The 11654-nt window shown below is 42.8% G+C and overlaps 1 protein-coding gene across 1 annotated transcript in view; it reads right to left on the bottom strand.

Moving 5' to 3' along the window:
• Positions 1–1757: 1757 nt before the first annotated feature.
• Positions 1758–11654, bottom strand: part of Iqcj (IQ motif containing J) — a gene marked incomplete at its 3' end in the record, with an annotated part of 198837 nt that continues 188940 nt past the window's right edge. Inside the window, 2 exon segments of the mRNA XM_008837465.1 lie at positions 1758–1893; positions 9288–9368. Coding sequence (XP_008835687.1) covers positions 1758–1893; positions 9288–9368 — 217 coding nt within the window.

Genomic DNA, 11654 nt, shown 5'->3' with positions numbered 1-11654 from the left:
ATTGAAACAGGGCAGCAGTGGAAATGTAAAGCAAAGGTATCAAAGTCATCTAGTTGACAAATCTCAAAGGTTAAGCACCCCTAAGCAACACAGAAACCACTGGGTCACCAGACTCTGCATGGCACTCAACTGGGACTCTTAGAAGGCACAAGGACAGTGAATCTGAACCTTTAACTCACAGGCAAAGTAATTTCTGAAATCGAGTTTCCATTCTTCATATCGAATCTTCAGAGTCATTTAATTTGCGCTTTCTATTGGTGTTTATAGCAAAGGCATCTTAAACACTCAATTTTCACTTTCTTTTTCACTCATAAATCATGAGCTCTAAGCAAACTTGAAACCCAGGCATCTTCCAATGTGGTTCACATCCGCCCTCTAGTGGCCATATGTTTATTGACCCGAAGCCATTTCTCACAGGGCCCAATTCTGGGTCAGTTAAAAACACATCTGTGGGGCTGGAGAGATGGCTCAGTGGTTAAGAGCACTGACTGCTCTTGCAGAGAAACTGGGTTCGAGTCCCAGCACCCACATGGCAGCTACGAACCGTCCTTAACTCCAGTTCCAGGGGAATCCGAAGCCCTCTCTGACCTCCGCGGCACTGCACAACAAGGCTGCACTCACATACGTGCAGGCAATACATTCACACACATAAAATTAAATAAAAATAATAAATATTAAAAACAGATCTTCTTCTTCTGCTCCCACAACTGCAACATCAACTTATTCCCTCTTTCTGAAAACCCATAGCTACACAAAACTATTAGAAAATGTACCATGCCGTGCAGTCTTCTAGACACATTTCAAATAAAGTAACTTTTGCTTGATCTCAGTGTGTTTTGAGAAACCTTCTTGCAACTGAATAAACAGGACAGCAAAGTAGCAAAGGAATATTTTTTAAATAATATGCTTTGCATAATTGCTTCACATCTCTTGCTAACTTTTCAGCATTTCAGTGACTAGTTATAAAGGATCACAATAGGAAAACCCACTGAACCTGATTTATAAGTGCCTGATGATTGATTTCCACCTACATCTGATGTTTTTAGAATACTGATGTACACCAAATGTTTTCATTCCTTACTCTGTACCAAAGGGTTGTGAGCCAACTACAGCCTGAAAGATGATCGTTGACCTTTTAAATCTTCTTAACGGATGCCATCACTTAACACTCTGAATGTTTGGCTTCTGAAGAGCTACTATACTTGTCCACCTCTGTCCTGTATCTGCACATGCATCCAGGAGCCCTGCAGGTGCTTTTTCAGCATAAGTCACTTAGTCAGAGACACACTCTGCCCATATCAGCCACGTGGGCTACTCACATGGCCCCGAGTCTATGAATGCCTTCAATTCTTTCTGTAAAGTTTCCATTGCTCATCCTAATAATCAAGCCGACCTTCAAAACATATGAGCATCACACAAGGACATACCTGAAGAAACATACTGTTATAAAGAAAAAGGGTGAGAGCACCCACCTCAGTAAAAGAGAAATGAGAACAGAACACAGAAATCAGTGGTTTAGGTAGAATTCCAGTGCAATCCTCTTTCTGCAGATGCAGCCAAGTTCATTCTGTGCCTGACCAACAAGCACATCTAAGATGACAAGAACCTCAACCTCAGCATGGATTCCCATGTAGCAAATGAAGAGTACAGATCCTCACCACCACAAACTACCTGCTTATCCCCTGAAATCTCTTTCTTGATACCAGCGCCCAGACTATTCATATGTGGTGGCAAGGAAGTAGAAACATAGCACTCACGGGTGTGCTGCTGTCGGAGAAGGTGTTCATGCTCACGGAGCTGCTCAGCTTGTCTGAAGAGATGGAGGGAGGGGACGGACTCCGCTTCTCCAGGGGGTCCTGCCGCTGCAAGTACTCTCGCCATGCTCGCTGAATGCTGCAGAAACACCCAGCACAGTCGGTCACTGTCAGTCACCACCCACAGACTCAGAAGAACACAGGGGATGGGAACAAATTTGTTTTGGAGATAAACTATACATAGAATGTGTTTTGGGAAAGAACACTTGGGCCTTTAGCTCCACTTTGGCCACTGAGACTAGATATTTATTTATTTATTTTTATTTTTATTTTTTATTTGTTATTTATTTATTTTACTATTTCTGAGACAAGTATTCCCTGGATCCCTGGCTGACCTGGAACTCACTTTGTGTGGGAGATAAGCTTGAGCCTAGGGTGATATTGCAACTGTCAGGGTCACATGGTTTCCAGGAATCTAGGCTCTATAATCTGAAACCCAGTATGCTAATGAGGCATCCTACCCTCTATTCTGTGATAGGACATTAAGTCTGTTATGCTAATAGGATAATGCTAATAAGGTATCCTACTTGCTGTACTGTGATAGGATGCTAAACCTGTTATGCTAATGAGGTATCCTACCTGCTGTGCTGTGATTGGACCACTACCCCTATATAAGCTTGTGCCTTCCTGCAGTAAAGCAGATCTGTGTCACTGAATCTGGCCTCCTGTGTCTGAATGCAGCTCCGCTGACACAGTCTCCTCACCAGCCCTGGGGTCCAGGACCAGGCAGAAGCAGCGATGACAGGAGGCAGCACAGGGCAAGCAAAAGAGCTGCCTCAGCACCAGGTGAGCAGAAGAGCAGCCTCAGCCCAGGAGAGGCAAAAGAGCGGCCTCAGCCTAGGGCGAGCAGAGGAGCAGCCACGACGCCCATGAGAACGAAGGAGTGGCACCCACAAGAACGGAGGAGCAGCCACCGCTGGCGGTGACCACAACTTTGTAGACCAGGCTGGCCTCTATCTCACAGAAATATGCCTGTGTCTGCCACCTAAGTGCTGGGATTAAAAGGCATGTGCCACTATGCCCTGTGAAACTGAATTTTAAAAGACAACTAGATTGTCTTTCTCAGACTCGGCTAGGCTAACTCAGGCTAAAAGAGTCAGTTTGGTCAGAGAGAAAAAAAATCATCATTCAAAGTCAAAAAGCTTTGCACACTAAAGATTCTTTGATTTATGAGACACCAAAATCTTTCAACTTCTCATTTTTGAGAATAATAAAATGGATGATTATATATTCATTTAATATGTGATTTTTGAGGGTCCTTTCATGCCTGGACTCTGGAAAAAGAAAGCAGTGCACATTTCGAGGGTATCAATCACTTAGCCCTCAAGGTGAAGGATGGTATCTGTGACACTGCAGAGCACTCTGCACAGCCAAATGTAGTGACCCCAGCTCTGGAGACAAGACAGGTCAGAACGCTGCAATCATAGATTTTACATACTGTGGAAGGACACAGGTAGTGTCCAGTAAATAAAGAGATACCTGGATGTGTCATATGTTATTTAGGAAATTAAAGTAACACAGGATTAGGTGATTTTTTGCGATTTCACTCTAGGACCATCTGTATTTCCGATGGTTAATATCAGGAACCAACCTCTGAATAATAGAAACTTCTTCTGTGTGAAAGTTAGGGGTCTTTTTCACATTCACTAGATCCTAATCTCAAGCATCAACACCTAGGATTTTGTAGGTAGTCAGCAAACCCTCTCTAACCTTTCCTGGGTATTTGGACATGTGGACCAACTGTCAGGACACAGTGTACCGAAATAATTTAAAACAGTTATATCTGTCACTATATCTTCTAGACTCTTAGAAGCATCTGGTCTTCTATGATTCTCCCACATATGAGGTAATTATTTAATTTCTTGTTATACAAACAAACTGAAATGTCTTCATTGGGCTCGAATACTTCAAAGACCATCAATTCTCAACAGCAGAGGATGTAGAGAACAAAAAATGCCAACACATGGACTCGAATGGTTTTCCTAATTAATTAAGGCCTTGTGGGATACATTATTCAAGGAAAAGTCTAGAGGCTACTGTCAAAGCAATGCCATGGAGTCACAGGTCAAATGCACGAAGCTACGCGAAACTTAAGCATTGGGGCCTGTGCTTGGAGACCATGTGACAGTGATAAGTTCCTCGTGGTTTATACAGAATTGTAAGTAAGAGTTTTTAATTTCAATTTTTTATTCTTTTATTATTTCCTAATGTGTATGAGTGTTTTGCCGGCATGTATGTAAGTGCATCATGTGCGTCCAGTGCCTGCAGAGGCCAGAACAGGGCACTGGATCCCCTGGATCTGGAGTTACAAATGGTTGTTAGCTGTCATGTAGATGCTGGGTCTTCTGCAGAAGCATCCAGTGCTCTTAACCACTGAGTGCTCTCTCTCCAGCCCCATAAAGCAAGGTTTTCAAGGGCCCTTCAATCTCCCCACAGCAAGATCTGATTCTGCTTTAAATTATATTTGAACACTTTTTATTATTACTGCTGATAATCCATATAACATCCACGAGTGTATAAGACTCCAAGGCATTCTTCCCCAGCCTTTGCTCTTTAAAAACGAAAAATCACCTTGGTTATTTGGAAAATAAGGAAAATGTGCCAATTCTAGTAGAGTTACACTTTGGCCCATTGACCGCCAGGGGGCAATGTGGCACTTTTGAGGAACCAAACAATGTTGAGCAAACCTGAGGAGAGAGGTTTACAAAGGAGAGCTTGGCATTAAACTCTGAAAAGAAGCACATCAGATTAGGCCAGTTCCAACAAGTTCAGTTTCCTCCCACTGGACGGTAAAGCCCAAGGCAGTGCTCACCCACATATTGGCATCATTGTCTCTGCAGTTCTGGGGATAATGGTGAGTAGCTGATTAACAAATGCAGCTTTCGGGGCTGGAGAGATGGCTCAGCAGTTAAGAACACCGGTTGTTCTTGCAGAACACCCGGGTTCAAATCCCAGCACCCACATGGCAGCTAACAACTGTCCGTAACTCCAGTCCCAGGGGATCCAACAGGCCTCTTCTGTCCTCCATAGGCATTGCATGACACGGGTGCACTTACCTACATGCAGGCAATATACACATACACATAAAATAAAAATAATAAGTAAAATATTAAAAAAATTTTTTTAAAAAGCAGCTTTCAAACATCATGCCCTAGAAATAGCTTAAAGAAAAAGTTCTACCTCCTGAGGAAGTGTGCTCGGAGTGATAGATGTTCCTGCCTGGTTTTACTTCTCATTAGCTGTGGCCTTAAGCAAAATGTGAAAAAGACTGGTATGTATTTTGCTTTTCTACATGAGAATAATAATAAATTCTTTGAAACTCTTTGAAGAAGTTAATTGATAATGTATCCAAGACATTTAGGCCCACACTTGGCAAACAGACAAGGTGTGGAATAAACTATTATTACTTAGAAAAAGACATAGATATTTTCAAATATTTTGAGGTACTTTTGGATGAGAATCATTTGGATGGAAAAGATACACTAGGCTGTTCTAGCTTCATTTCTGTTGCTGTCATTAAACACTTTCATAAAACGTAACTGAGGGAAGGAGGGTTTATTAGGCTCACAATTCCAGATGACAGCCTATCATTGCAGAGAAGTCACAGAGGCAGGAGCTTGAAATGGCTGGTCACACCAAACACAGCCAAGGGCAGAGAGAAACAGAAGCACTCAGGCTGCCTCCTTCTTTCCATTTAGCTTGTTCCTGTCTTACCTAGTTTAAGTCCCCCTGCCTAAGGAACAGTGCCACCCACGTTGGGCTGGGTCTTCTACATCAATTAACATTCCAGACAGTCTCTCACAGATGTGCCCCCAGGCCAACCTGGTAAAGACAATTACTCAATTGAGACCCCCTTCCCTGGTGATTTTAAGTTGTGGCAAAGTGACATTTAAAACTATCACATAAGCCTGTCACTATAATTCTACAAGGCACAATGACTGTTCTCAGCTCACAAAGGAGTACAAGGGAAGTCAGAGGTCACGGGTTCTCCCAAGGCCACATGGCAGGTAAAAAGCTGAGCTGGGATTTGAACTTAAGTTACTCATATTCCAAAGTTTATGCTTTCAACAACTCCTCTTATGTATCTTCTATAAACTAAACTTTAACTGCAGGAGTAGATATTATGCTGTAACAAATGCAACTTGACAAAGTTTTATTAATAAATATTTTTACAAATTCTGAAAGCTCAAAAATGGGTGTTCTTTCAAGTAATCAAAAGCTTGTCAACATACTATTTTATAACTGACAAATTTTTATTGAGTTTTTGTGCATTTCATATAATACATCTTAATCAAATTTTGATCCCTCTCTACCCCCCCCATCAGAGTTTGAGTATTCTGTCATATATGTTAGTCCTATCTGTCAAGCATTTCGATCCAGATGTCCCTCGGTGCAAGTGAACTTGTCAACGTATTTTTAAATAATTAAAAAAGAAATATTTTCAAAATTCTTTGGGGGATTGTCCTCCTCTTCCAAACTATCTCCTTCCCTCTCTTTCATATAATCTGAAGGCTGTTTCAGGCCAGCAAGGTAGCTCAGTGAGTAAAGGTTTTTGCCACTAAGCCTACTGACCTGAGTTCAACCCCTGGAACCCACATGGTTGAAGGAGAGGCGAACTCCCCTACGTTGTCCTCTGACTTCCACACACATGCTATGGTACATGTAGGCATGTACACACATACACACAGACAGTAAATAAATAATGTCAAAAAATAAAGGCTGTTTCATCAGAATGCCAAAATTGTGTTAATAAAAAAATTTAGAAGATGAAATGCTTAATGAGCAGAATTTTAAAGAATGATTAATGTTCAGTGCATCTATATGTCGTTTCATCACAAAATCTTATTAAAACATAGAACAGAAGGTTGCCACAGTAATGGCTTACATTGAGAAGATCTGCTTGAGACTTGCTACAAACTGAAAAGTGACCCATACCTGAAGGGTGGTTGCTTGATGGGCCTGGGCAACTGCTCCTTCTTCTACAGGGCCCTAACATCCATTAGCTGCTCATTTTCACCACCACCCCACCCCCAGGGTGTTCCAGCCTCCACTTGCAGAGCAGATCCAGTTTAGTCCCCAGGTTGATCTGGTGGCCTTCATTTGGCTGCCTTCACTCAGCTGTCTGTGGAAGTTTGTCTTCTCCTGACCTGCAGAGAACCTTTCACTTTCCCAAATGCTTTTGTGCGAATGACTGTGTGCTCTTGATTATGCTGCCTTTTTGATACAGTCCATTGATCGCCCAAGTCTAAAACTCAAAATGACCTCCTAATCGTGTTTGCAAGCCAGGTGATGCACCCTCAACACACACACACACACACACACACACACACACACACACATTTTCTCACTAGGCCACCTATTCCTAAGGCCTCTACTTCCACTGACTGCAATGTCACATACTAGTTTATACTTTCTTTCCTTTCCTTTTCTTGATGTCTTGAATATGAGAAACCATCCCAAGGAGCCTGTCCTTCCCCGACACATCATGCCAGGATTCACACTCATGTGTCACACAGTGGGGGCTGCCTACATGGGGAACATTCTCTTCTTGTCTGGAGATCTGCCTGCCAAGGTCTCTGCCTTTGCTGCTTGGGGATGTGCACACACCCTGCACTGGGACATGCTGTGCCTCCTCATCAGAGAGGGGAGGGAAGTTTCCAGAAGAGCAGATTTTATGATGTAGTGATCCTCACTCTTCTCTGTTGCCAGGAGAAGGCAGATGTTCACGTTGTTCCTACCAACGGAGGTCAGAGGCCCTAAGACCAAGCCTGTGACCTCGAAGGGTGACCCTAGGAGCCAGGACAAAGGCCATCTTTGTCTAGTTCCCTTCAGGTCTGAACATCCTTAGGAAGAAAAGATAGACATGCCCTCTCCTGTAAAGATCCAAAGCCTTCCAGGGGGAGGGGTGTCACAAGACAACCCCAGCAGAGCAAGGGGCACTGTAGTAAGGCAGTTACAGACTGCTTCACTGGAGAGGACTTGTAGAAACCCCTGTGACCTCATCCTCCAGGATATCAAGTCTTAGAGCCCTATTAAACAGCTGTCTGCAAGTCTAAATGTTCACCATTGGCAGGAAACGTGGACAGCTTTGAAGTTTAGTTACAGGGGAAGCAGGTGAGTCCACAGCAGAACATCAGGCAGGAGGAAGGAGATGAGGTCAGTGTGGAAAGAGGAGAGGGAAATGAAGGCACAGGCTATGTGGTGGTAGGAAATCCTGTGTGTGTGTGTGTGTGTGTGTGTGTGTGTGTGTGTAGGGGAGGTGTAGAACCTGCCACAGGAGTTAAAATTTAATAACCAGATTAGACAAAACTCACTGAGCTGGAATAAATTCCCTAATGGGACCCAATTCCATTATTGGGAAAGATTAAGTTCTCTCTCCCTCACCCCCTCCAATGAGTGGAAATTGGGTCCAGAGTTATTAGAAGAGATAAAAACCATTTATTTGTACCTCACTATGCTGAGACTCCTCCATCAAATCATCAGACATAAAATCATAAAACCTTAGCTCTCTCAGCTGGCTGGAATCTCAGATCCAGAGTTTTTTTTTTTTTCCTTTGATTCTTGGCACCTGCTCCTCTGCCTCAGCATATTGGACATGCTGAAAGCTAAAATAGACTAAGAAGTTTTTCTAACTCAATTCCATCACTTAGATGAAACCCTCTCATTCTTCATACAGCAATTTTCTTTATGGTACCTTTTCACTTAACAGGACCTGATCTTCATGAGAAAATTCCCAAGGCTGGAGCAACCTGTGTCTGTAGAGCCATGTGTGTATAGTGAGGTTGATATTCACTTTCATAATAAAGTTATTCACTAGCTGGGTTCATCCTAGCTACTAAGTGAGGCATGGAGCTTCCTAGCAGGGTACCAGGCTGGTTCTGAAGCTGTGTCTGTGTCCAGACTTATCACGAGGCATAGACTGCATGCTGACATGGCAAGCTTCTTAAGGAGGTGAATTGTTAGCATAGATTTGCAGTGGAATGCGTGAATATTTTCTTTCACCCAGCAGGATATTATAAATCTGTACCATTCCTGTGTAAATCCAACTTAGAATTGGAATGGAAATTGGAAGAAATGAGTTGAAAATAGTGTGTGTGTGTGTGTGTGTGTGTGTGTGTGTGTGTGTGTTGAGGTGATGGTCTCAAGTGGCCAAGATGAAAGAGTGGAAAACGATAGAAGTTGAAGAACTGTGCTAGACTTGAAACAGAAGCAGAAAGTGAAGTCATTTAGCAAAACAATTCCTTCATTTCCCACTAGATGGTGCTGTAGGCCAAAGCAGCTTTGGGGCTCCTTAAACCAGCGTGGAGTTTCCAGCACATAAAATGAAATCAAGAAATGTATGGTTCTGCACACCTACAGGTTTGGGTGTGTTCAGAAGGATACACACACACACACACACACACACACATACACACACACACACGCACACACACACAGGAAGAGATTGCTTCATGCAACTTTGCAATGACTTACATTTTCACCTTTGATTCCAAGGGCTGTAGACTGAGGGGATATTTTTCAATGTTATTCTCCACATCCATGGCCAGCTGGTGACTAGAAACAGAAATAACATGTCAGTGCAGGTCAATCCAGAAAGTCACTGTTTACAGCCACAATGCTGCTAACTTAAATGGTTTTGGAAAAGTGGATGTAGATTGTTTTGTACATTTGAATTTAGTAACAAAATCCTAAAAATGACTGACAAATGATAATATTCTAGAAAGAAAATTTACCAGGTCTTTCTTTCTGAGCTCTACTACTCAACTAAACATTCACAGCAAGGACATGAAATTGTTTCATTTGGGTAATAAAGTAGAACACTGGACCTTCCAGGAGAGGAAGGAGAGACTATTACACTCCTGCAACAACTCAGAAATCACAGAGAACTCCGATTAACCCTCCTCTTTCTTCTTATTTATATCCTTTGCTCATCTCCAAAGATCCCACTGCCAAGCAGCTTTTTTCTCTTCCATCCTGTAAGTTGTTTGTGAGCTCACACGGTGACCACAGCATGAACTAGGAGCTACATGGTTACAGCTTCCAGTGGGTGTGCTGGACTCTCACTGGATGCTCAATGGTCAGTCCTTGACTGGGCTGTGAAGAATGGAGAAGTTGGGAGCAAAGTTAACATGCACAGGAAAGGACTGAACAAAGGTTAAAAAAAACAAAGACAATTGTTGAAGATGAAGAGCAATTTAGCAGAAGGGAGTAATAAGGGGAAGATAAGGAAATGAGTAGGTTTTGTGGACACAGTGAAGCTGGGAAATCTGAAGCTCAGAGGAGTTCATTTCACACTATCCAGGAAGAGCTGCAGCTAACGCATGTCTTGATGTTTTCTCCCTGTAACACACTGGCTGGGAGATTTCAGTATCAGACTTAAGATGCTACTCCTATTGAACACTGTTTAAGAGTCATGTACTTTATATCACAATCCAGTACCCACATCTGTGGTAAAGTGCATGGAGGGTCGGTCTCTCTCTCTCTCTCTCTCTCTCTCGGGGTCGGTCTCTCTCTCTCTCTCTCTCTCTCTCTCTCTCTCTCTCTCTCTCTCTCTCTCTGTGTGTGTGTGTGTGTGTGTTTGAAACAAAGCTTTCAAGGATTGTTATTTCTCTGGTTTATATGTTTTAATTTGACTTTTTTGTATGTCTACATTTCTTCAAAGGCTAACAGTGGCCCACCAAATTGATTTAACAAGCCGTCAGTGTATTGAGACCTACAATGTGAAAGAGGGTGCTGCAGGGAAGCAAAGGATTTAGAGAGTGTGTTCAAGAATGGCATGGAGGATATAAGTTCAAGCCAGACAAAACTCCCAGCATGGACATGGAAAAGTGGGTAAACAAAATTCAACCCTACCCGAGGAACTATTGGAGACTGATGGCCGCTGGGAAGGGGAGAGTGTAAGTCTTGTTTAAGGGTGTAACTTTGGTAGGTTGGTCAGGCTCCAGTGAGTGGATCCTCTTAGAAAGGCACTTGGGACACAAGTTTGACTCTGTGTATGTATGTGTGTGTATGTGTGTGTGTGGAGAGAGAGAGAGAGAGAGAGAGAGAGAGAGAGAGAGAAACATGAAATTGGGCAGGGAGTAGTAAGGGGTGCAGATGGGGAGGAGATCTAAACTCTTTCAAACTATATTATATGAAATTCACAAAAAAATCTGTTAAAAAAAGAATGGCATGAGGGGTCTGAGCAAAGAAAGGAAAGGAAAACTAACCCAAAGACTACTGGACAGTTCCTTTTCTTTAGGCAAGAATAGCAGGCAGAGGGAAATCATGGCCTGGCAGATAAATTCTTGTAGACCCACTAGGTGGTGCCATGAGCCCAAGGTGGCTCTGTTGTCACTTGCCTGAGTGTTGAGGGGAAAGGGAAATACTTTTACCCAGTGCCATTGGTATTCAGGGTTCACTATTAATTATTTATTATTCAGCCATCTGTATGCCAGAGATGATTCAGATCATTGAGGGCTAAATGGTGAGAACACTAAACATACTCCCTGTTCTCACAGCCTTTCAGTCTTGGAGATGGGTATTAAGCAATAAGCATGACAGATGTTTATTACAGCGAAAGCAGGAACTGGTCTAATGCAGAGCAGGTGAGCTAAACAAGTCTCACTTTCACATGGTTTTGTAGGGGCAGCAGCATTAAAACTGCTGTTACATATTCTATACAAAACATAGGATATTTTAAGAAGGGCATGGTGGCACATGCCTTTAATCCCAGCACTCGGGAGGTAGATGCAAGTGGATCTCTGTGGATTCAAGGCCAGCCTGGTCTACATCTAGTCTACATAATGAGTTCCAGGCTAGCTGGGGCTACAGGGAGATCCTATCTCAATAAGACTATAT

The sequence above is a fragment of the Nannospalax galili genome, unplaced genomic scaffold, assembly GCF_000622305.1.
Source record: "Nannospalax galili isolate Female #2095 unplaced genomic scaffold, S.galili_v1.0 scaffold617, whole genome shotgun sequence".
NCBI lineage: Eukaryota > Metazoa > Chordata > Mammalia > Rodentia > Spalacidae > Nannospalax > Nannospalax galili.
This window is presented reverse-complemented; position numbering and strand designations above follow the sequence as displayed.